This window comes from Accipiter gentilis, chromosome 20, assembly GCF_929443795.1.
Source record: "Accipiter gentilis chromosome 20, bAccGen1.1, whole genome shotgun sequence".
In the NCBI taxonomy this organism is placed as follows: domain Eukaryota; kingdom Metazoa; phylum Chordata; class Aves; order Accipitriformes; family Accipitridae; genus Astur; species Astur gentilis.
Window position 1 is genome coordinate 25,083,999 of NC_064899.1, and position 25,781 is coordinate 25,109,779.

At 44.0% G+C, this 25,781-nt stretch overlaps 3 protein-coding genes across 8 annotated transcripts; all 3 read left to right on the top strand.

The window, feature by feature from the left end:
* Positions 1–276: 276 nt before the first annotated feature.
* On the top strand, positions 277–8,151 carry LOC126048789 (probable 2-ketogluconate reductase). 5 transcript variants are annotated; one of them, XM_049824209.1, is made up of 7 exons: positions 277–632; positions 1,284–1,531; positions 3,759–4,143; positions 5,398–5,569; positions 6,397–6,572; positions 7,315–7,411; positions 7,787–8,151. In XM_049824209.1, exons 2-7 carry the CDS (start codon positions 1,331–1,333, stop codon positions 7,941–7,943), a joined length of 1,188 nt encoding a protein of 395 aa, XP_049680166.1. In that variant the 5' UTR covers positions 277–632; positions 1,284–1,330; the 3' UTR covers positions 7,944–8,151. The 5 variants fall into 5 exon arrangements, with proteins under 5 accessions (XP_049680166.1, XP_049680164.1, XP_049680167.1 ...); XM_049824207.1 differs by having other exon boundaries at positions 278–632; positions 6,394–6,572; XM_049824208.1 differs by lacking the exon at positions 277–632 and adding an exon at positions 714–803 and having other exon boundaries at positions 6,394–6,572.
* Positions 8,152–8,407: 256 nt separating this feature from the next.
* LOC126048791 (probable 2-ketogluconate reductase) lies at positions 8,408–16,863 on the top strand. 2 transcript variants are annotated; one of them, XM_049824212.1, is made up of 6 exons: positions 8,408–9,542; positions 9,736–10,120; positions 11,872–12,043; positions 14,256–14,434; positions 14,651–14,747; positions 15,616–16,863. In XM_049824212.1, exons 2-6 carry the CDS (start codon positions 9,739–9,741, stop codon positions 15,770–15,772), a joined length of 987 nt encoding a protein of 328 aa, XP_049680169.1. In that variant the 5' UTR covers positions 8,408–9,542; positions 9,736–9,738; the 3' UTR covers positions 15,773–16,863. The 2 variants fall into 2 exon arrangements, with proteins under 2 accessions (XP_049680169.1, XP_049680170.1); XM_049824213.1 differs by having other exon boundaries at positions 8,408–9,396.
* A 3,926-nt stretch (positions 16,864–20,789) lies between these two features.
* LOC126048625 (probable 2-ketogluconate reductase) lies at positions 20,790–25,420 on the top strand. Its single transcript, XM_049823855.1, has 6 exons — positions 20,790–20,916; positions 21,430–21,816; positions 22,445–22,616; positions 23,976–24,154; positions 24,708–24,804; positions 25,186–25,420. Exons 2-6 carry the CDS (start codon positions 21,435–21,437, stop codon positions 25,337–25,339), a joined length of 984 nt encoding a protein of 327 aa, XP_049679812.1. The 5' UTR covers positions 20,790–20,916; positions 21,430–21,434; the 3' UTR covers positions 25,340–25,420.
* The last annotated feature ends 361 nt before the right edge of the window (positions 25,421–25,781 follow it).

Here is a 25,781-nt window from a genome sequence, read left to right on the forward strand (position 1 = left end):
AGTGCTTGGAACACGCTGGGTAAATGGTTTTGGTTGTTTTGAAACTAGGACATTTCAGCATTATGTTTCAGAATCGAGCTGGCCATGGAGATAGGGCATCCCAGGCCAGTCTTCCTGCTTCCTGAAAGGCATTATGTGTTCTCCACAGGACGCTCGTTTAACGGGCTAGCTTGCAGCAGACAGGGAGAAAAGCATAGTTCCCACTCCAAAAAAGTCCCCACCGGCTTGAGCTGGGGCTGTGGGGAGCAGTCGTGGAACAGCAGCCTGAATTTGCACCACACTACTTTCCCCTAGAATTGCGGAGCTCCCCCCCAAAAAACTACCAAACCCCTCCTTTTGCACTATCTCCTTTCTGGAAAATTCAGTGCCGGGAGAAAAGAAGAAGGTAGCCATTTCGGACCAAAACACTCCGCCTTCAGCCGTCCCCGCAGAAGCGGGCGGTGACACCCGGGCACACCCCCCTCTCCCCGGCGGACCGCAGCCCGGACATGCCGCTGCTTCCCTGGAAGCGTTCACCGGTGTTACCGGAGACCTTCCCCCCGCAGCTGGCAGGGCAGGAGTTAAACCCGGGTCCGTAGCAGGGTGCCGGACCCCCCCACACACCCCCAGTTCGCCGCTGGAGCTGGGCAGAGGTAGCCCGGGGCCGGGGGGGGGGGGGAGGTTGCAGGGGGGGCTGGAGCGGGTACACCCGGGTGGGAGCAGGACCCGTGAGCTGAAGGCTTTTCCAGCTGAGCTAGGATGGAGCTGTGAAAAACATCGTCAGAAAGAAACCAGCCCTGGTTAATTCTTTGGTTGTTATTCAGGTAATTCGTTTTTCTTAATAGAGAAGTTAGTGGGATGAACTAATTCTGGGTAACGCGTGCTATTCGTTTGAAAGAGAGCTCGGAAAAAGGACGTGGGTTTGTTTTGCTATGATTTGGCTAAGTCCAAAGTCGTACAGCGGTGCCAGTCTGCCAGGAAGCAGTGAGTCAAGCTCCACAGAAGAAATAAGGCCAGCTTCAGTTAGCGCTGAAGTTAATACTTCAATGTGGTCCTTTATTTGCCCACTTGTCTCAATCTGAGTCATATTTTCCAAGTTTTCTCTGCAATGCAAGGACCAGAACTTAGTACAGATACATTATGTCGATGTGTTACATATGATTATAGATGTGTACATACACAGAAGCAGATAATCTTAGGCAAGTAGAAAATGTGAGGAGACGCAGCTTTAAAAAAAAAGAGAGAGAGCTAGCGACACTGCAGATGATACTAGTCCAAAACCAAAATTGTCGTATCCTTAACAGGTGTCACATTTAGCACACTGGACAAGACATCTGATAACTGAAGAATTATGCTCAGGAGGAAAGCATTCAGTTTGTTAAAACCGATTCCCTTGATGTCTGGCCAGTCAAATTTGGCTTATAAATTTATTCATCCAGCTATTGCTTCTCATGGACATTGCTGTCACAGGAGAAGTGTGGATTATAGACAGAGGTACAAGACACACCCCGGTAGTGCTGGAGGACGAACAATAAGTGCTCCTCAGACCAAGGTTGGTATCTGGAGAGCCCCCTTCCCTCTGCAAGGTTCCTTGAAGTGTTTTTAGTTTACTGCTATCAATGTAATTTTTTAAGATTGTACCTGGTACTAGCAGAACCCCAGTTCTTGAACCAAAGCTGCAGTCTGTTAGGGGTTCACGTGCGCATCAAACGTGGCTGAAATTGTGGCGCACTCAGCATATCCACGCTAATGAAAGGATTAATTACATGCGCCTAGCCTGTCTGTAGTGCACCAGCTGGTTTGTTTAAAGCTAAACCAGCTCTGCTGCGCTGCACTGTACTGTGGCTTCCTCACGGATCACCTTTCTGCTTGTGAAGTTCAGGAGGTGCTTCTGAAATGAACGCAGGTCTCACTCTGACCTTCGTGAGTGGTGTTTTGTAATGGAGGAGGAAGCAGTGATGAAGGCAAATAATGTAATACAGTGCCACCTTACTGGTTTCTCCCAGTCAATTAATCTTATCTGGTGCCCAGTCTTCCATCACTTAACAGCATAAGGTTTAGTTGCCATCCAGTCTCAGTAAGTTGCTGCAGGAGCATCAAGTTGTGACCATCAAGAAGCTGGACAATGCTATCACAATATGACGTCAAATCTTGTCTTTTGTTCTATGCCTCATTCCATCTGGAGGACGAATCTAGTTCATCCTTCTAAGGTCACGTTTTGTAATACTCTAAGCAATATACAGACTACAGCTGGGGAAATTTGCACAATTTTCACAACCATATGGGGCTGGCAGGGTTCAAAACACTTCAGTTGGCAAGAAGTAGATTAGATATATTTAAGAACATGGTATTCTTTTGCAATATGGTTCCACTATTCATCTCATTTCGTTGTTTGCTGCTGTTCAGAACCAGTTATCAGAGACACTGTTCGTGGTGAACTGCAGACCTGTCCTAACACGAAAGCTCCTTCTAGCCCGTGTAGAGCAGCAGACTGGAACTGAGGCAGAAATGCAGGTCAAGGCCAGGATAAAGCAGTATTACTGGTGTTGAGATTGAAGGCATTTAATAGATGCAGTTGGCATAAGCCTGAGTTTGCTCAGGATGAGGGTAAATACGGTTTAACAGAAACTACCAATCTGCATTGACACCTTTTTGTCACCGGTTTGAATTCTGGTTACTTGCTGAAAGCTTGTGTGAGAGGACTGAAGCAGCAGGAAATCTCTGCCCAGCACTGTGTGCCCAGAATAAATCAGCGTACTGCTGTGGAAAATTGTTCTGATTCAGTTACCACAACGTCAGGTTTCCTGGACCCAAGCCTAGGACACAGTATGGGATAGAGACCTAAAGCGAGTGGAGCACAGCAAACAGAATTGTAGGAAATTGGGCACGACTGTTGTTAAGACATGCAGCAAATCTTCAGCTGCCATTTTTGTCAATAAGCGCTGCCTCTAATTAGGCGTGTGGCTATCTGTGGAGCCCCTGTCTTATTGCAGGATACAATACATTGGCATGAGTGTTGCAGAAAGGACTGGGCTCAGAACTGTCTGGGCAGGGGAAAAGTTCTAGTATGAAGGACCGTGTTGTCAGTGGGACTTACAGTATCACCTCCAGTGCTCTTCCCCACTGGTTCAGCTTCTAGGCATGGGTGTGCTAAATTTTGCGGGAAGTAAGTTCCAGTACAGATCTGGATGTTTAAAACACTGAAGGCAAGTAGTGTTGGAGCTGTCCAAAGATAGCCCTTCATCGTGCAAATTTGTTAGACCTAAACCATTCCTGACGGATGTTTGTCAGACCCATCTGAGCCTCAGTGCCTCCCTACACTACCTGTGGCTTCACCAACCGTAATCAATAGGCAAGAAACTTTGAGTAACTTTCTAGCAGCCGCTGTTTCATACCACTGCTTACAGAAGTTAATTTGTGAATGAAGTTGAGAAGCTACCAGATTTGTATGAAATCGATATTGATTCAGGACTAAATTGAAACTATTTGAGAAGAACACCTTGTAGGACTGGATTTAGATCTAAGGGGGTGGACATTCCTTGGTGCTATAGTCTAGGTGCTGTGATAGTAAATCAGCACTTAGTGAAAATACTGGGAAGTTGTCTAACGCACCACGCTAGTACCAAGTGACTGTGGATTCATTCTGTATCGTTAAAAGCAGTATTGAGTTCCATCAGTTTCCTCTTTTACAGGTGTGAATTTAAATGATCACTACAGCATCACTCCTTTAAAGGTGTTCTCCTAAACAAAGGAGTATTTCTTCTATTCCCCTGTTGCAGGTCATGGCAGAAGAAGAGTTACCAGGGGTTTTGATTCTGGATATAGGAGGAGCTTATGGTGTGCTAGAAAACCTTGCAGCACTTTTGAAGAAACACTTTCACCTTATCACCATGAAGGAATTTCTTCAAAACAAAAAAGAAATGAGCAAAAAAATCCAATCTATTTTCGTGTTTGAGTGCAGGCCGACTATTGACCGAGAGCTTCTAGAAAGCCTGCCTAATTTAAAGGTAATTGGAAACTCTGGGGTTGGAGTCGATCACTTAGACTTGAAAATGATTTCTAGCTTTGGGGTAAAAGTGACCAACACCCCACATGCCGTGGCGGACCCAACAGCAGACATAGGAATGGCCTTGATGCTGGCCTCTGCCAGAAGACTAGTGGAAGGTAATGTTTTAAATTTTCCTGGATCTTAGCTACTTCTCTGGCATATCTCACTTTTACTGTGATACAGATGATCTGTCTGAATCAATACTTGGGATGCTTTCATGGGGAAAAAAATTCTGAGGACTCCGTTTTCAGAAGCCTCTGCTTTTCCTATGTCCTGCTTCTTCATAAGGCGATGGTGACAAGAATAAGGGCTTTGTCTAAATTATGCACTTTAAATTCACTTGTGATAGCCTGTTCGGAATGAAGTCTGGGGCATAATTCTCCTCTGGCTGTTTGCTGGGTGGGTTGTTTATAGCTGTAAAAACTGAATACAAAATGCATCCAAATCAAATGTCACCACTTCTCCATTTCCCTTGGAACAAGTGTTAGGAGCTACAGGAAGGTACAAAGCATTAATGGCCATGTCCCCATCTCTAGAGCAGTAATTAGTGTAACTCTTCTTTTTTTTTCCTGCTTCTGTGAAGAGTTTTTCTAAACCAATGAGCTGTACTTCTAGAAGAGCATCATCACTATTATTAAAATAGCTGATAATCCTTTTGACAAAGTTATTCCAAACTGTACCACCAACATTAGCTTGTGTCCTTAAAGGTAGGTCCTTTTCCCACATACCCTTGCTACGCGATGCCTTTCAGGGGAAGGAAGGTGTCAGTAGAGCCTGTCACAAGAAGTTGCCTCCATCTTGAGGGACTCATGGTCTTTCTGTCACTGCTGCTGCACCACTGAGCATGAAATAACACCTCTTTCCCCGTGATGTTTTCTCACTGTTGCATCTTGCCGGACCTCAAATTCTTTGTATAAAAGCTCATAGAGATCTGTGGCTGAGCTGGAAATTGCAGCTGTCACCCCCATTCAAGCAGTGTGGGTGCTTTGGGTTGTGGTCCAGGAGAGAAAGGGTGAGATTTACCCCAGCTAAAAAAAAAAAGTGAATTCAACGCTTGCGGGGTGGTAAGTGTGAAAGAAGCTATTTTTAAACTTTCAAGAAAATGCTCCAACCGTGGAAGAGTTAATTCCCTGAGGAGCCATTCTTCCCAGCACAGTACCTGCCTGGCAGCCCTCCTGTGCTTCTGGCTCCAGCCCTGGCTGCAGGGAATGGCACCATCCAGGCCCTTCCATAAACTGGTCAAAATTAGCAAGGATGTTGTTTAAGGGGTGCTCCAGAGCCCCACCACTGTGACAGTGAGAAACTTTTTCTTTCTCCCAAACCGATGTTTATGGTCGGTTTGTACCCATTTAGCATGTATTTACATTCAGGCTGCCAGATTGCAGTTTCTCCAGACACGAAGTATTTTGCTGTTGACTGGCTGGGAGTGGAAGTAACCAGAGCGACGCTTGGGATCATCGGGATGGGCAGCATTGGTTATAGAGTGGCTCAGAGAGCCAGAGCCTTCGATATGAGGATCCTGTACCATAATAGGAACCGGAGGTAAAAACATTTGGATTCTGCGTGTAATGAGTCAGGGGGCCGTGACGGAAACCACAGCTCTGCTGTGTCCCCAGTCTTCCTAGGCACTCGTGACAGTTGTGAGCAGCGTGAGGAGCACCAGCGTGCCGCTGCTTCTTCCCTTGGGCTCCCTACTGCTCCCTTCCCCCTCGCCTCCGGCGCTCGCTGTGCCCTGGTTAGCTACTAGCAGTTTGGAACAAGGGCCGCGTAACCTCTCTGAAGATGTTGTCCAAGCAAACGAGGCCTTGTGCCCTCATTGTGCCCCCTGTCCTGCCAGACTCTTCTTACGGCTTCTGGCAGCATCCCCGGCCCACCCAGCCAGTCACCCCTCTCCTCAGCCCAGCCAGATCACTCATCACACTGGCATCGATGACAAGGGTCTTAACTTCTGTTAGTTTTATAGTTCCCTTTCTTTCAGACTTCGCTTCCCCTTCATTCCTTTTCCACCCCAAGTCCTAACTTACATGTCAGGGAAGGAAAGGCTCTACAGGGATTGGCATAGACGGAGGAGAGGAGCGTGGGGTCTGACTGCATCCCCAACCTCCTATACCTAATATTGCCTACGTGCTTTGCTTTCACACATACATCACGCCTTCAGTGTCCCACCACTCCTAGCCTCTTGCTCCCTCTAGCCCACATGCTTCCTGCCTCCTTCCAACATCTGTACCTATCAATGACTTTTCCTTTACTTTGGCCTCAAACCTCTCGGTCTCTGTGCTGTTCCCGATCTCTCCTAGGGTTGATTGATTGTTAAAGCCAGTTAGAAATAGTTGTGTCAGTTTGGGGGGGGTGTATTTTTCCTTCAGAAGAAAGGAGGAAGAAGAGGCAGTTGGTGCCCACTACTGTGAGAAGATGGAAGACTTGCTGCAGCAATCTGACTTCGTTATGGTGGTTGTGAACTTGACTCCTGAGACTCACAAACTGATTGGGAAAAAGGAGCTTGGGCTGATGAAACCCACAGCTACTCTTATAAACATCAGCCGAGGTAGGATGATCTAAAAAGACTGACTGTGGCTCCACAGTTAAGGTTGTGTTTTGTCTGATTGCGTTGACATTCCCCCCTCCAACCTGAGTCTGTGATATCCCTGTATTGTTTGAGTCATGAAGTAGCTGGCAGTCTACAAATGAATGACTTATCATAGATCAGATGCTATGTGTTCAAAGGTCCTATGGAATTTAGGGATGCTCAGCAGATGTTCTGTTCTTTTTAGCCTTATCCTAAAGACAGCTTTTTTTAGTGGGAATAACTGAAAGGTTTATCATCACCGATGATGAATGAGGTGCAAGGAGAAAGCTAAGTTTCATTTGGAACAGCTATGTAGAAAAGAAACTTCACGTGGGATTACAGATCTGTTGGCACTGAAGAAGCATACGAGAGAGATTATAGTTTCAGTAAAGAAAGCAGAGATTAAAGAGTGGAAGCCTTGAAGAGATTAAATGATTTGTCTATAATAATACACGAAGTCAGTGTCAAAATGAGGAAAAGACTGAAACTGGTCACATCACAGGAAAAGCCTTACACAGTGGACCATAATCCTCCTCTAACTAAAGATTAATAAGTAAAATCTCGGTTTTGTTTGGTTAATGGTTATTAGAAAGACATTCTATTTTCTAACAAGATGAAGATCCTGTAATTTTTCTCACTAGACCCTTAAGACCTTTCCCCACTGCCAGGTAAAAACATGTTCATTAACTCATCACAATAGCAAGATTTCATTTCCATGCAGGTGCAGTTATTGATCAAGGTGCATTGGTAGAAGCTCTCCAGAATAAGGTTATTAGGGCTGCTGCTCTGGATGTGACATACCCTGAGCCTCTGCCAAGGTAAAGAAACCTGTTTTCCATTCTATTAATCTGAAATGTCTTAAACTGCGTGCAAAAGTGTGCTCATAATCTTGGTCTCCATGGGGAGTCTCTCTCACTGTTTAAGGGCAAAACCTCAGCCTGTCTCACACAGTCATAAGTAAATGACAGACTATTAGCCTTTCCCACATCTGTCAGTTCTTTGCCAGCCTAACTGACAGGCAAGGCAACGAGACCAATAGAGACAAAGAAGAAATGGGTAAGCAAGCTTCCCACAGCTTTCTGCTGGTTCTGTGCTTGTGGCCCTTTTATCTCAACAGTTCTTAACAACTAACATGGGATAACTGCAGAGTAAATTCCCTGTGTAAAACATTCTGTTCTTTCTGTTTCTTACAGAGATCATCCTTTGTTAAAATTAAGTAACATCATCATAACCCCTCACATCGGAACTGCAACAGTCCAAGCTATCCATATGATGGCAGAAGAAGCAATAACAAATATGCTGGCTGTTCTTAATGGCCAGCCCATTCCAAGTGAAGTGTTTCCCAAATGATGTGTGCCAGATGATATCAGTAAATCTCATATGTGTGGGAAGGCGCTATTTCTTACAGTAGCACTTCTAAACTAAAAAACCCCAACCTGTTCCTGCACTGCTCTTGTCGTGATACTGCAAAGCTGTCATCTCACTAGACTTGATCTGTACTGTTATTTACAATTCTGAAAAATAAAGTGGAACTAATAAAAGGGACTTGTTGGAAGATTTTAAACTGAGCAGTGATGCACTTCGATATCTTCAGTCCATTATTTCAATGAATACCTGTATTCTCTTCCCAGTACTGGCTGCTACATAATGATAAGCAAGTACACCAAGCAGTTTGTGTAACACTCTCAAATATACTAAGGGTGAATTGAGCAGTAATTGCCTGCAGAAATTTGGCTGTATCCTGAAACACTTTTCAGCCAATATTGCAATATTCTGTTTTTATATATATGAAGAAAGCAGTCTCCTTTGAAATGATTGTAGGCCTAAGGTTTTCTAATGTAAGAAGAGCTTTGCTTCATCTACATGTTAAAGCAAAGCAAGGCCACTCACTGAAGCAGTATCTTTGATTTTCCTGAGGGGATCCTTTGAAAACCAAAGTAAATACCAAGAGATTTAGTTCTTCCATGCAGACATGATGCTTTTATCTTGACTGGCCATGAAACAGTGGTAGATCTACTACTGAAATCACATTGGGTGAGGGCACAGCCTAAAGCAAAATTCGTGGTCAGTCCTAACTTGCAGCCCAAGGCCAAGCTTTTTCTTACACTCTCTTTACTCAGAAAATTCAGCAAAATGTCTGTCACCTCTATAAAATCAGGAAGCCTTTCCATTATTTTGCAGTATGGTTAGGCTTCTTGAAGGGATGGTCAAACGAAGTTTTAGTACAGGAAGTGTAGACAGGCCAAGAGTTAGACATTCAGATGCAAATAATGAAATACTACTAACAAGACAACAGCAAGTATTGCGATAACAAGACTACAAGTATTGCAATAACAAGACAACAGCAAGTATTGCTATAGGGGGTTCCAAGATCTTCAGCCCTTAAACAGCTCTCTCTGCAGCTCTTCCCAAAATTCCTATGGAAAATCAATGGTAGCTGTAAATAGTCTATTAAAAAAACCCAAACTTGTCAATTCACAGACCCTCTGGGAACCACAAACAGATGGTCAGCGATTCCTGCAAAAAAACCCATGTTTTAATTTGAGTGCATAAGTCCTTGGAAAACACTTGCCTAAGCATCCATTAATTTGTTAACTGATGATAGCCTCAGCAGAAGGCACTGCAGTTAAGAATTCACTGGTGTCTCTTCAGGACAAGAGGCTGCAAAAGTCTCTGCAATGAAGCATTTAAAAATTAACCTGGTAACAAAGTTCATGGTGAAGCTGTGCAATTTGTTTTCCTGAACTAGATTTGGTCCAACATTTTTCTTAACTACTTAAACACAGCAGTTTGTGATTTCAGGGTAAGCAAGGAGATTTATTGCACCAGACTATGGATGGTCTAAAACTAAGTCATTAATGAGAAATCATTGTGTGTTGTGAGCCTTGTGATACGAGACCTTACAGACCACGAGGGACAGAACTTGTTCAGACTTGATCATGTGAATATGTATGTGTGTAATTGGTAGTATACCTAAAAGAGCTGCTTTCTTGCCTCGGTTTATCTCTCTAGCTAAATATGTGGTTTATAGGATCTTTTGTCATAGATGTCATAAAACAGGACATGAAAGTGATTCTTCTTTAAAATGTCTGGAAATAATTATACGTCTTTCTTCTGACACTTTGTGTCTTTCTTTGTGCAGATCATGGGAGAAGGAGAGCTACCTGGGCTTTTGGTAAACGAAATCGGTGGCAAACATGGGATATTGCATGGCCATGTGGCATTCCTGAAGAAACATTTCTACCTCATCACCATGAAGGAATTTCTTGAAGACAGAAAGCGTCTGAGTAAAAAGGTCCAAGCGATCTATTTGTGGTGGCACAAACCAGTCATTGACCAAGAGCTCCTCCAGAGCCTACCAAACTTGAAAGTGATTGCGAATTCAGGAGTAGGGATGGATCACCTGGATCTGAAGCTTGTCGCTAGCTTCGGTGTGAAGATGGCTAACGCCCCACGTGCTGTTTCCAGCAGCACAGCAGATACTGGGATGGCTTTGCTGCTGGCATCTGCTAGAAGACTAGTGGAAGGTAACATCTTCATTCTTTTGTGGCTTCTAAAAATTATACAAGATTTACCTACCGTTATTAATTTGACTTTTTCTATGGTTATCTGTAGGGCACATAGTTTCACATAAAATGTGAAAATCTAAATATGTTGGGTTGGCAAACAGAATAATCAGTATTTTCATATATTTTATATATCATAAATATATCTAAATTATTACATTATACACAAACATACAAAACATATATTTCAACCAGGTATAAATAAGATCATATAAGTTTAGTTTTCACAGGTCACCAGCCTGGGTTGAAAATATTTGAGCAGAATCTAATCACATTTGATTCAAATACAGCTTTTTGCTTTATGGACCAAGCGGGTTTTGAAGCTGGAATTTAGGTTTTAGAATAAATACGGCAGTAGCCTTTAGTTTAACAGTTTCAGATGAACAATACACTGAAGTGTACTTCCTACATATGAAAACTTTAAATGTCATTACCTTCTTCAGCAGCACATATTCGGTGACTATGACATTTGGCTGACATAGGACGTGCTTCTTGATGTGATAGCGTTACAGTGCTATTGACCAAAAGTGAGGGATGCCAAAGATCAGACAAACGCTGCAGTCACAGGCTGGCAGCAGAAATTAGAGTGTGGGAGGCAACAATGGAGCAGAATAAGGGTATATGCTGAAAGCTGGGGCTGACACAGGCATGGGCATATTCTCAGGGACTGAAAGGGATGGATGCAGAATTGGGGAATTTAAGGGGCATTAGAGAGCAACAAGGCAGCCTGCTCCAGCTTCTGCTAGTAGCATCCTTTCTAGTTTCTTCCACAATTTTTTCTTGCCATTTCTCCAAATAGACCTACCCTTGGCTTGGTTAGAATGCCTCCTGCTTCAGGAGAAGATCCTCCAGATTTTTGCTATTAAATTTACCTGCCTTTGATTCGTCTCTACCACAGGATTCATAGAAACTCAAAGGAGACTTGTTTCCCCCTAAATCTGTTTCTACCTCACAAGGAGGAGACAGATTAAAAGTGAGATTAATTTCTTGTTCCCATCTACAGAAACTATGCCTGGTGGCATTTCTGTTAGCTGTGCCTTGGCAGAGTGTTTTACCCTGAGGCATTTTTTGATACTTTCACAATATTCTGCTTATGTTTTAGAAGAGCTGGCAGTATCAGAAGACTGAAATATCAGAAGCCTGTCACCTTGCTAGCAGACTATTAAGTGCCATCTCCGTGCATATATTTTCTGTGTTGTCAAACTATCCAAAATCTTGTAGGTTTAACAGATAATTATGAAAATTAGTGACTAGTGAATTTTAAACAAGTCACACTTTTCTTTCCAAGAGAGTGGCAGAGGTGAACAGGAAACCAGTTCTTATTATTCTAAATAGCAAAACCAACATCTGGTGTTATTCTCCACATGACATTTCCAAACTCTGCAGTGTTACTGGCAATAATTACTTTGACTGGTGATGCAGAACATGGCAATGTTTTTATGAGTCTAAAGCGGTAAAAGGATTTTTAGGGGAGATTACATCAAAAGGCTTTTTGTAGTATGGTGAGAATAAATGGGAATGTCACATACAGGTGGCAGGGAAAGACGGTATGTTAGGGAGTCACCTAGGACATTACAAAACCCATTGCTATTTAAAATTGTGTGTAACCGTTAAAAGTGCGCTATAGTAGCGCAGCAAGCCCAGACTGTTTCGCCTTGTTCCCCTCGTGTGGGACCCAATTAATTTCTCATATTGGAGTGTTTTTCTTGCAGGCTGTCACATTGCAATGTCTTCAGGTGTGGAGTACTGTGAAGCCGATATTCTGGGAGTTGAAGTTACTGGAGCTACTCTAGGGATTATTGGCATGGGCAGCATCGGATATAAGATTGCTCTGAGAGCCAAAGCGTTTGAAATGAACATTTTGTACCACAACAGGACACGGAGGTAAAGATATGTCTTCACCCTAATTACAGCAGAAAATCCCTTTTAGATAGTCAGTATTTCCTTTTCAAGGAGTTATGTCAGGAATATAACAAGAAATGAGAGCATAGGGCCAAGATTAAAACAAAAGGGGAAAAAAGAGCAGTTGCCTCAAATCAGTCTTGTAAGGAATTACTTGGTGATTAAACATTTGGAAACATAAATTAAGTTTTATATTAGAAATTCCAAGGTTTCCTGGAGATGTGAACAGAAAAAGGAAAATCAAGCTTATACCTTTTTTGTTCTTATCATATCTTACTATAGTGACACATAACTCTAGCTTTTGTTTATTTTTCCCCCATCTTTCAAAGTTCAGGCATGATCTTGTTGAAACTGAATGACTGGAGAACTAGGAAATGTATACCTTGCTCAATATTAAAACTGATTAACTTGATAGTGACACATAACTCTAGCTTTTGTTTATTTTTCCCCCATCTTTCAAAGTTCAGGCATGATCTTGTTGGAACTGAATGACTGGAGAACTAGGAAATGTATACCTTGCTCAATATTAAAACCAATTAACTTGAGAGCTGCTCTTGAGAAAACCTTGTTTCTCTTCAAACCAGTAGGAATTTTGCCAAGTCTTTAACTGGATTTCACCCTTTCTTTCTAGCCCCTCCTAACTTGTGTACCTGGGAATATGATCCTTGTTAGAGATGCAGCACAGGGGCTTTTCTAATATAAAGGTGAGCAAGATCCCCATGTACAATTCGAGGCTGTTGCAATCAGGCAAGGTGCAGCCAACGAGCAGAACAAATTTTTACTGCTATAAACCACAATCTACCCTGAGAGAACTTTCCTCCTCCCCGACTGAAGGGAGAAGCTGCAGCGCTTAGTACATGTGGCTTTCAGTGATTTTCTCTGCAAGCAGACTGCAGAAGGAGGGTGGCAGCTCTAGCTAGCCCTAACCAAATCGCAAGGCTGGATGAGGCCAGAAATTTCTAGCCTTGCTTGGCATTCCTGCTACTTCAGAAATTACAAAAACAGCTGAGCAAACTCACATTAAAAAAAGTACTAGTGAACACCCTCCTTAAGATCTTTCAGAATTTCCTCATAAACCACAAAAAAGAGAAAATAAGGCAGAAATCCTTTTCTTTTTTCCTGCGGATCATCACTAACTCCCTCTGTTTAATATTTTTCAGTCTTTAAAGTAATATTTATGCAAGTGCTGTGATGAATAACCAATGCACAGTGCAACAGAAATTAAAAACCCACTTATTTTAAAGTACATTTGTACTTCAAGCTTATGTGCTGAAGCGAGGTGCACTCTGCATGCTGCAAAACTGGCTGTAGTTCCAGCCTGTTCTTTACCCACTTAATCTTTGGTTGTTGACCTGGACACTGAACGAAAACAACGAAATGCATGTGTTAGGAGGCACATGCTCCAAAGTCACACTGAAGTTATTTTCTTAGTGTGACTTCTGTCTTTATTTCTAGATTAGGGAGGAGATAATTAAAGCCATTCTCTTGCAATCAGGAGCAGAGGATTGTACGCACGATCGCCTGTCATTGCTTCTTTAGTTCCTGAAGTTCAGGCAGCTAAATGTACAAAGAACAGGAGAAATGGCAAGTATTCTTTTTTATGGTGAAAAGTTCAAACTAAAAATCTCTCTCTACTTTGGTAACTTTTTGTGTTGAACACTTTATTTTGTGAAAGTCCTGGGGCAGCCGGCAGCCTGCCAAAGAGCTGCCTTGCTGATCCACTCATCAGAAAATGCCAGGCTGACTGGAGGATGCCAATGGGGTGAGGAGCACCAGCACACCCAGAGCTCACAGCGATGAGTTCTGGTGAATACCACTGCTCCGGTTAGAGCGATTACTGCATCCTGTGAGGTGCGCTTTCCCCACGGGGGATCCTGGAGAACGGACCGTGTGCTGCCATCGGTGCTGGTGCTTGGCCTTAGTCCACCTGCAGACTTTAAAAGAAGCCCCTGGACCCTGCATTGCGGCGGCCGAGAGGCAGGCATGCAATCCATCCCCTGCTGTAGGGCTCGAAGCCTTCCAGAAGGACCCAAACAGCCAGCTGAGACTAACTTCACCTTTGTCTGCCACCTGTTTGCTACACGAATGGGATAATCAGATCCTTTAGTTTGTATACCAGTGACATCATTGAAGAAAATATTTTCGTGACTGATGCCCTGAAATACAGCGTGATGCTTTTTTTTTTCCCCACCAGGAAAGAGCAAGAGGAGCAAGCTGTTGGTGCCACTTACTGCGAAAAGATAGACGGCTTGCTCCAGCGAGCAGATTTTGTGATGGTGGTGGTGAGCCTGACACCTCAGACGCACAAGCTGATCGGGAAAAGAGAGATGGAGCTGATGAAGCCCACGGCTACTCTCATTAACATCAGCCGAGGTACCATCCACAACCGTTGACTGGCCTGACGAGAAAGTACGAGCCAGCTCCCGGTGCGTTACCCGCAGCGCCATGCTGCTTCCACCGCACAGCTGGCGCACGCAGCGAGGACAGATCAGGGGTGGCAAAAATTCTCCTCTCTCCCCTTCTGTTCTCTTTCCACTCTCAGAACGTTACCTGTAAATGGCACTCAGAGACACTCTTATTCCAAACCAGGTGCAGTAGTCGACCAAGAGGCGCTGGTGACAGCTCTGCAGACCGGTGTTATCAGGGCCGCAGCTTTGGGTGTCACCTACCCCGAGCCACTGCCCAGGTTTGCCATCTCTGCTTATTTCTCAGAAAGGATGGGTGAGCCCAGCCAGAGGCAGGCAGCATCCCTGCAGCAGGCAGGCATCTGGCAGAGGCATCCTCACCCTCCCCTAGGGTGGAGGTTTGCCTAAAAGCACCATGAATACGAATGGGATGCAAGCCCAGATGTTGGGTCTGATAACAGGGCAAAGGGCAGCCTGGGCGCCGGGAAACAGCAGGAGGGGGCTTGTGTGCCCAGGGGAGCATTAACCCCCCTCCCAGAATCACCGTGGGGAGCTGCAGCAGTGCTTTGCTTACAAATTGCTTTACCTGAATGGGTGGCAGCCTTTTGAGTCATCCCTCCCAAGGTGTCCCTCCCGGCAGGCTTGTTTCCCCAGCACAAGGCTGAAGTGCTGCAGATCTCTTGGCTACTCAGCTTCTGTAAAAAAACACCTCTTTTTACCAGCATGGTGCCTCATGGATTTAGCTGGGCTGGCTGCTTTGTGGGTCGGGGCGGGGAGTTTGGTCTTGGTGTGCCAGGACATCACTCTCCATTATCTGACTCTACAAATGTAACTACAGCTCAGAGCCTTGTGTAGGGTTAATGTGTCAGGAGGGCTTAATCCTCTCTCCTGACATAGTTCAAATTGCTGCCTAATGGCAAAGGGCTGTTTTCCGACAAAAGAGCACAGTATAAACTCTTCACTTGTCCTTTTAACGTCCAAAATTACTTGAACACAGACGATCAGGTTCTGTGGATGTAAGTGGGACTTGTAAAGTTATATTAAATTAACTTTCTGTTTAAATACAGTGCAAAAGCCAAAGTAGGACTCCTCTTTATTGGGATGAACTACAGTAGGTAACTTAACTATCTCTGTTTTCCTTTCTTCCAGAGATCATACGTTGTTAAAATTAAAGAACGTCATTATAACGCCTCACCTCGGCATCAAAACAGACAAAGCCACCTACATGATAACAGAGGAAGCAGTTGAAAACATACTAGCGGCTCTTAATGGTCTCCCCATACCCAGTGAAGTGCTCCCTAGCTGATGGGCAAAAGGATATCACAGCTCTCTTTTTATTCTTGTTTCCTCCCATCAGCTCTTAAGGTTTTTATCCTTAGATTTTCTCCATTAAGAGAAACCTGTTCCAAGTGGACAGGGAAAGCGCTGGCTTGGTCTCACATGTCATTAAAAAAACAGCTTTTACATTTGCATTTCCTTGCAAATTGGAGGAATACATTACTTTTCACTTCCAACCATAGATAGATGCATGCAGGTTTTAAGTGGCTCCGGGAAAAACAACTTCTGATTGCCAATGCACTTCTTGCTAGGCTCCCTAGTCCTAAAGAAAATGTCATTTTTAGATCACATAATTCACTTTGTTCCCATTCTACTAACTATCAAAAACAACAAAGTAAGCTACCTGGCTAGAAAAATGACCAACTTTCCATATGGATGCCTGCATTTAAACTAGCTCCTGAGACACAAAATGCTGAGGCAAAAGTCAGTTTTCAGAAATGTACTCAGAATCACTTATTTAAAGCAGACTGGATTTTAGAAGACAATTTAAAGTACTAGCACTAAGGAAAATTAGTCTTCAAGATGAACATGCTACTATGTTTGTAATACCAAACTTATGTGCAGTCTACCTCCAGATTTTCATCTTTGTGCAAATATTTGCAAGAACGGTTGGAGCCCTCTAAGCCTCCAGCACCATCCTGTAAATTAGTGGGAACACAATATATTTTTTTTAACACATGCAGCATTAAAATCCAAATCTATACACTTTCCTTTGTATCACTGCTTCTGGACATTCGCAAGAATAATTATATTTGTAACAAGATAAAACAAGGAAGCTTTACAGTATCTTCACTACTGTAAAGAGAAGGAAAATACTTTGACAAATGGGTTTTGTTACTGCAATTACTATTATGGAAGAAAAAAATCAAAATCCCATGGCTTTCCTCCACTAGAAATAGCACCTATATTACAATTAATCATACCAATTCCACAGGAAAAGGATCTCTTTAAATAGAAGAATGCTCATTCACCTCACTAAAGCTTTGTGGGAAACAGTTTGCTATCCTCTCAGTTGTCTTTATGTACTCTCTGTTGTCTTAATACAAGTCCAAAAGACAAATAAACCAATACGCAACTCAAAGTGGCAGTGCTATGCCTTTTATTACGTAGTATGACTTTATGAATAGTACCATTATTTACTCTATCAGCGAAATTTATAGCAAAGTTGCCATTAAGTGCAGCTAAGATTTTGCCTGTAGTCTCATGCATCTTTACAGAGCCATTTCCACTTCCTTTTTTTTTGCAGAAGGGTGTCACTGGTGCTTGCCAGAAGACACTTCCTTCCACCAGTTTAACATACGATGATGTTACCAGCTCTTGCAGCTCAGGGAGTCAAGACATTGCAGCTTTCTGGGAGCAGCAAGCTGGCTGGCAAGAATTTCAAGACTGTCCCAGGGACCTCCCTGTTCTCTGAGGTCCAGGTGCCCAGTATGCCTTTCATTGTCACCTGTATAACGTTGACAAAAATAAGTTGAGCTTATTCTTTCAAAGTAAAAGGCTATGCAATAAATTACAGAGCTGAAAACAAAGCTACAAGAAGCTAAAATAGCAGAAAAAACAAAACACCTTTTATCAGATCAATATCCTAAAACTGGAAAAACCACAGAAGGTTTTGCACATGCAAACTTTTCTCCAGACGTGAAGCAGCAAACATAAAATCAGTACTTCATTTCACTTCTATGTAAAACAACAGAACACGCTTGGCATTTTCTTGGAGTTTCACCTGTACATCTGCAGATATTTCATGAATCTGTGAGGATTAGTTACAGAAGTGTCCTGCCAGTGGGTGCTTTAGACAGGAAGACACAGCGCTAGACAACAGGATACCTGTCAGTCACTGGAGCTGTGGGTTCACTCACACACGCCTAACTGGAAATGGTCACTTGAAGGACAGCTTCCCAAAATGTCTTCAGGAAGCAGCTACCTCTCTTTTGGCCCTTTGTTTCCTGCCTTTCCTTAATTTATAAATATTCATTGAATAGTATTGAATTAACTGACATACAGTTAAGGAAACCTTCCTGTGCTTACTAGATGCTGTTTCCCATCTCTGCTGTTCTACTTGGATTGTGCTTGGAAAACACAATACATCCAATCTTAAGATTACTAAAAATGGATCAAAAAATGCAGTGGCCACATGAGCAAAGAGATGATCCATTACGGTTCACTCCGTTGATTCAGATTTGTTTGAAACATTTTGACGGGCAAACAGCACACCATCTGGATTACAGTGCTGCTACAGTAGTCTTCTGGGAAAGCCGGCCTTACCTACGGCAAGCAGACGGTTAGTGATAACACTTTATGGTGGTTTAGAGTCAGTGAAAACAAATGCATCACTTGGGTTGGCCTTGCCTGAAACAACAAACTCGCGAATACAGATTTCCTGCCTCTGCTTTTTTTGTCCTATGAATCCTGGTCACGTATGACATTGCTTTATAACATATAATGTAGACATGGGAAACATATGTCCTCATCCAGTTTCAAGTTTAAGCTACTCTATACATCCCAGCTGGGAAATGTATTATATTACATTATACGAAAGTCTTTTAGGCTAACGCAACACTTCAAAAGTCTAGTCCTAAGAAACAATTATTATGCAAGCGCCTTATTAACACTGCAGGCATCAGCTTGCCCTGCAGCATTACATGGACACCAACGGCAATATTTAATAATGGGAATGAAGTCCACAGGCTGTGCAATACCTCCCTCCTCATACCCACAGACATTAGTAATTTCAAGGAACTTTGTCACAATGCTGGCATAATAGATCCCTTTCTACCACAGAAAACCAAAAGCACACTGCAACACTAAGTAATTCAGCTTAACACACTACATGGAGGTCTAAAAGGTACTCTGCAAATTAAATCTACTTAGAACATGATAGTGCGCTGGTGCAACACTCTCATCTTGTTTTACCTTCATCAGACTTAGTTTATGGTAACTGTTGTTTGGTTGCTGTCCACACCCTTACTCTGTGACATTCTGTGTCCTAGTAATTCGAACAGCTCTTCAATCACTCAAAATATAAATGGTTTCTTGACCTCTTCTGCACATATGTTGCTATAGAGATATATCATAACTTGAAAATCAGATGTTCAAGTTACACGAAAAAACTTTGAAGCCGCCTGATTCTCTCCACATCTAACCACATAACACACCCATTTTCTGAACATTTGATATGTATGTCCTGGATTTTTGCTTGAAAAAGAGTAACATTCCTTTGACTATTATTTTTTTGACTCCTCTGACTAATTGCTCCTTCATTGTGTTCATTTGAATTTGTTGATTTGATATGCAAAGGAAAAAACTACCGTATTTTCCTTCCAAAGTTGTTTTTTTTTTTTTACCTTCACTACTAAAATGTGGTAGACCTCCTTCCTCAGTTCACAGCGAGGCAGAATGACTTGTGTCTTTGAGAGGGGCTTTACAATGGTCCTTTGATCTCAGGTATTGTAATGTAAGCAGTAAGTTAAAAGATCACCCATTATTTCTTATCAGCAAACTTGGAAGCAGTTGATGTGAAACAGGGAATGTGTAAGCATTTTAGGGTTTGTTGCTTTCTTTTGAAAGAAGAAAATTCAAGTAGACTTAACTAAGAATCCAGCTAATATGCTGCAACTCCATCTTGCTAGTTAATGAATTTTTGCTTTAAAGTTTAACTGTCTGAACTTGAAATCCATGTAAGCAAATGATACTCAGAAATCATCACCAGGATAACAAGAACTATTTACGGTTTCATGTAATCATTACAACATTTTATTATACTTTACCTTTTTATTAGTCATTTTATAGAGGATTCGCTGTTAAACTTGACTGCCTTAATTGTTCAGCATAGCAAAATGCCTTTGGTAGAATTGAAGACGACATGATTTTGTAACCCATTCTTTTGCAAGGCGCTACAGTAGTCAGGCGAGATCCAGCAGTTCCCAATTGCTGGTTATTCCGTAGGGTGGAAGGAGAGAGATGCCCGGTGCCCGCAGCAGCGGCGTTCCCCGGCTCCCGAGCTGTTCTCGCCGCAGCAGCCAGGCACCTTTTCCAGCATTCTGCTGGCCACTTGCCCAGTAAAGGGGACGGCTCCAGCACAGCTTGAGCGAGCAGAGTACTGAAGCTGTACTCCGTGTCCTCCATCACCGGGGATTCACGGTCTCAAGTAACCTCGTCAGGAAAATTTTCAAGCGTTTCTCAGCTGGGATAGGCCCAGGAATGCCTGTAGCCAGGCTAACAGCCGCAGGGAGTGAGCTACCTGAGCCTGCCCCAGTGGCTTAGCTCTCGAAGAGAGGTTTTGAGGGAATTCATAGAATCCTTTAGGTTGGAAAAGACACTTGGTGCGTGCAATGAGATCTGTCACTGGTGCCTGTTGGCCAGAGACAACGCTTTGTGCCATGTTAACGTACGTGCAAATATTGCAATGACCAACAGAGAGACCGGACCGTAGCTGGTATTCAAAGACAGGATAGAAAAAAACAGCGTGCTTGACGTTAATGCAAAATCCCAATTATTTTCAAATTCCTACCAGCTCAGAAACATCGTACGTTTAAAAAAAACCCCACAACTATTTGTGAACACCTGTCGCTCTCTCCCGGCTCCCCTGAGGGGACTGGGGCTCCTGGGGTCTCCATGCCCCTGGCTGGGAGCAGGAGCCAGAGCTAGAGCCAGAGCCAGAGCCAGAGCCAGAGGCAATCTCTCCCGTTCCCTGCCCTCCTTCACGGCCAGCCCAGCTCCCTCCCATCCATAAGTCCCACCCGCAGAGAACTGCAAACGCCTTCAGAAAGGGCTGGAAAAGCAGACAGCACACCGCGCTCCGGCAGCTGGAGATTTGGGCAGGGAGGACGGACGGATCCCAGCCCTGTGGAGCAGGCGGTGTGAGAGCAGTGGGGCCTCGTTCCAGCAGCCCTGGAGCTGGGGATCCCGTCTGTGCTGCTGAGCCTGGTACAGATTTTGTGAGTTTTGGTTTTTTTGTGTGTGTGCCTCTGACACGAGGGCTGTGATTTCCGAGTGGCTGAGGGGCAGCGTGCAGGTCTCCTGGCTTCAGCCTGGGGTAACAGGCTTGGTTCGTCCCAGAGTTGGCAGGGTGAAGAGTTGTCGGGACGCTGGAGGAGGCGGAGGAAAAAAAAGGTAAACTTGTGTTCAGGAAGTAAATTGATTTAACTCCAAAGTTCATAGTTGTGAAATTATAGCTCTGTTATAGTAAACAAGATTTTTTCCCAAGATAAGCTCGTTAATTACTAATTACTTAATATGGTTGCATAGGTGGCAATCAAAGGCAGAACTTGGGGGCTAAAAGACACCCTTCCACTCACATGGCCTCATTCTTAAACTATCAAGACTTTGGCCTTTGAATATTGAACAGGAGTAACACCTGGTAGCTCTTTTGTTTAAGAGTTTGCAGAGCTGCTGTGCCAGAAACAAGGTTTTCTTGTCCTATTGACAAGAATATATCGAAATTGAAATTCTGAGTAACACAGAAAACACAAGACAGGTTCTGCATGTGGGACTGACTAACTTCAGCCAACTCTGTCATCGAGTGGGAAAATAGCATGTAATGGAGCCAATCAATTCCTGTTTTTTAAAAAAGGTATAATGGGTCACTTGAGGACATACCCTTTTGGTTTCTCATTGCTTTTGTAGAGGGCATGGAGGGTCAGGACCTGCCTTATGTGCTAATTGACCATATAGGAGGGAAGCATGGAGTATATGAAGACCATGTTGAATTTCTGGAGAAACATTTTCATCTCATCACCATGACAGAATATCTTGAAAACAAGAAATTTCTCAGCAAAAAGATCAGAGCTATTTATATGTGGTATCACAGACCGGTTATTAACGAAGAGCTGCTCCAGAGTTTGCCTAACTTGAAGATAGTTGCAAGCTCTGGAGTGGGAATAGATCACTTGGACCTGAAACTTATCTCCAGCTATGGTGTGAAAGTGTCCAACACTCCGTTTGTCGTTTCCACTGACACTGCAGACTTGGGGATGGCTTTGATGCTGGCATCTTCCAGGAGACTTGTGGAAGGTAATAACTGAAATGGTTTTAGTCTTTTTATAGAAAAGGTGACTTCAAAATATGCAGTTAGAAAGTGTGTGCTCATGCAAAGGTAAGCTTAAAAGTAGAAAAACAGGAAAATACAGGGATGAGGAAAAATTTAAGACAAATCTGTCATGTTGACAGTAGCTTGTACGCAACGCATACTGTTTGCAAACAGGCATATCAGCAAGGTGATGTGTTCCTTCTTCAGACAGCCCTAAATTCAGGCCTCTTCTCCCTCAGCCCACATCCACTTACTTGTTATACTTGTTCACTGCAGTCTCGCTTAGCAACTTGTAATAAAAGGTATTAAAAGAAGGTATTTTGAAGGAGGCTTGAAACCTGTCCTTGCCAAGCTGACATGTATCTAAGTCATTATGAGCAAGCCCTCCAGAAATCTGTCCACCGTGCTCTGTCTTTCTTTTCCCTGTCAACTTTGGTGTATGGCAAGACAGATGTCACGTTGACAGTGCAGCATTATTGTCCAGAAACACAGTAACGTGATGTTACTGCTCCTGTGCTTCTGCCTTGTCTTATGATAAAAAGTGGGGAAAAAAGTAACCAGATGGCAGGACATCCTTTACGTGACGTATTTCCTTCTTTTCCCTCCTCCAAGGTTATCAGATTGCGGTCTCCCCCGACACAGAGTATTTCCCCGCTGACTGGCTGGGGGCTGAGGTTTCTGGAGCCACCCTGGGGATCGTGGGAATGGGCACCATCGGCTACAAAGTGGCTGAGAGAGCCAAAGCCTTTGAAATGAAGATTTTGTACCACAACCGGAATCAGAGGTAAAGCTGTTCACAGCTCCATGGCAAGTCTATTTTGCCACTGCTTTTAAACATTATTTGTACCTTTCGCTGTCAAACTGATCTCCTCTTCTCTCCGTGTTAGGATGGGACGCTGTGCTCTCTGCACTATTGTTATTAAATATCGTGCCAGGAAGCCGCGAGGCCAGGTTCACCCAAAAGTCCAAATCATCAGGCGAATTCATGGTGATAAGGCAGGGCAGGGGCCAGATGGGTGCTGAGGGGAGCTGCACCGGCCTACCCCGGCCCTGCTGCAGCATCGCGGGGGTAGGGACTGACGGCCCCTGGGGGAGCTGCCACGGGGTCCTGGGATTTGGGGAAGCGCCAGGGTGCTGGACTGGGACAGCCAGGGCTGGTGGTGCCCTCGGGGCCGTGACAATAAGTCACTGCCTTATTAGTGGCTCTTTATTTTGAGTGGCAAAGTACATACACTTGCTTCAAGGTGGTCATTCATTTCCCGATTTATAGAGAAACAAAGTCAGGACAGAATGGGAGAGACACATCTTACTGGTCTCCCCGTCTGTCCAGGGCTCCCTGGGCCTTTCTGTCATGTTGGTGACATTGCAATAGACTGGGGAAAGGAGAAATAGCCTGGGAGGACATAACTCCCGTGACTTAGGCAAGGCAGGGACGCAGGCAGAGATATCTCACCCTTTCAGAGCCAGCTGACAATGAAAAGCTGGGCTTGCCAGCCCGTTTGCTGTCTTCTACATGAGGTGTCTGTGCTCTTCACATATGCCGTGACTCCTGCCAGGTCCATCCCATCCTCTTCTTTTGTGGGGATCCGATGGGAGCCGGGCAGTACGTGCCCCGACCTTGTCCTGATAGGGATCGAATGCACCGGCAGGTCCTGCAGCATGTGGTTTCAGTGAACCAGCACTGATGCGCAGAGCAAGCAGACTGCTGCTGACTCAGATTTCTGCAGGTTTAATCCCTGCCCTGTCTTGTGTGGGTTTCCTCAGTAATTTTCAGACAAGTTACTTTTCACAGGGAAGGGAATTCATGTCAAACATCAGTCTCGCTTTTGGGTTGGAAAAGAATCCCCATTACAACCAGGAGCTGTGACACAAATGCATTTATTGTATTATTTATTCAGTGCATTTACATGATACTCATTTCTTACTTTCCATCCCCACAGGTATAGTACAGCACATTTGTGTATAGTGCACTTGGTATTCTGGGAAACAGCCTAACATTTTTCTTTACTGCCTGTCAGATAACTGGCTAACTGCTTTGCACTACGGAGTGAAGAAAACTATTAAGAAACCTTTTGTCTAATGGTGATTTGAACTTTTTCTTGTTGCTTACTACCGGAGTTGAATTTTGGGTTTTTCCCCTCAGAAACAAGGAAGAAGAAAGTGCCGTTGGAGCTATTTACTGTAAGAAGATAGAAGATCTGCTCCAGCAGTCCGATTTTGTGTTGCTGTCTGTGAACCTGACTCCACAGACACACAAACTGATTGGGAAGAGGGAGCTGGAGCTGATGAAACCCACAGCTACTCTCATTAATACCAGCAGAGGTAGGGTGCAGAATAAACAAAACTGTGTTACGGTTTGCTGGCATAAAAAGTCCTGGGAAAACCCAACCCTAATATAGAGTCACTCTGAAATTTTCAGTAAATTCTCTGATTACTAGATTATTTAGGTGTCCGTGGTCATATCTCAGCTAAACATTTAAGCATTTCTGTAATTATGAGCAAGTAGGTCTCTAAAATGTTAGTGAGCGTGGAGGGTTAGAAGCCCATGTGTATTTGCATAACCTCCTACTGAAGCTTTTTACTTATTTAGTGCAGTCTTGTTGCTAACATGCATCAGGGTGGCACAGCCCGTTCTGAAGTCTGGCACTGTACTTTGTTTTACGGTGCTACGTACTGCCTTCTAAAATTCCTGACTGTCCAACTCTGACGCACGTATCCAAGGTTCTTCCTCCCACTTCACCACGGGATCTCTGCTGCCACTGCTGCTTTGTGAACATCTCCAGCCAGGCTGTTAGACTCACCGCCATGCCTAAAAGGATGGTGAGAGAACGGTGCGGAATATGAAAATAAGAGTATCCTTCTTACTGTAACCCAGGTCTGGTTGTGGATCAGGATGCTTTGGTGGAAGCCCTTCAAAACAAAGTTATTAAGGCAGCTGCTCTGGATGTGACGTATCCTGAACCTTTGCCAAGGTAGGACATGTATTTCAGTTAAATGTAAGTGAGTTTATGTGTGCGGTTCAAACTAAGTACAAGTTTGTGAGCACGTGAGAAGTCGGATAATACTTTGTTAGTAGGAGTACATGATGTATGTGCGCTAGTCCTACTGAAACGATGTCCCCAATCCTTCCGTCCTAGCCAAACAAAATTCACAGTGACTCATTTGGACGATTTGTTGCACAAAAAAACCGCACGCTAGGCAGCAGTCTGAACTCCTCTGAGTAGGCTTGAGTCACGCAGTTAGTTTTTATTCTTAATTATTATTTTAGATATTTCCCTGGCTCCTGTCAGGTGATGAAATAACAGGTTAATGCTCTGTGAGTGGCTAGCTCAGCGCTTCTTTTCCGTTCCCAGGGATCACCCTTTGTTAAAGCTGAAGAATGTTATAATAACTCCTCACATTGGAAGTGCCACCAAAAAGACACGCCGCCTTATGATGGAAAACATGATGGAGAGCATACAAGCTGGTCTTGCGGGTCTTCCTATCCCTAACCAAGTATTACTGTAAAGCGGCCTGCGTTTAATGTTAATGCCATTAGTGTTTATCCCGGTGTGAGAACAGTAATTTGATCGCTCTTCGTGTAACTATCCTGTGTGTGTTAAACACATAAAATCAATAATGCGTGCCTCCGATTTGCTTAAATAACCAAAAGCGATTTTGTGTGGAGAACTGCCGTTTTTCTCCCGTGAACTCCAGTGAGAAACGCCGGAGGGCCCAGAGCCTCGCACCGGTGTCATTTTATTTTGCTCGCACCCTCTTAAAACGGCCCATCCACTTCACACCGGATCGGCGGGGGCCGAAGTCGTCCCCCGGTGCCACCAAAGCACCGCAGCCTTCCCGAGCCTCCGGCGTGCCCCATCTTGGGGGACGGGGACGGGGACGGGGACGTTGTCCACGGCCATTTTTTCCTGGGGCAGCCCCCAGGTTTGTCTTCGCTTCCCGGCCAACT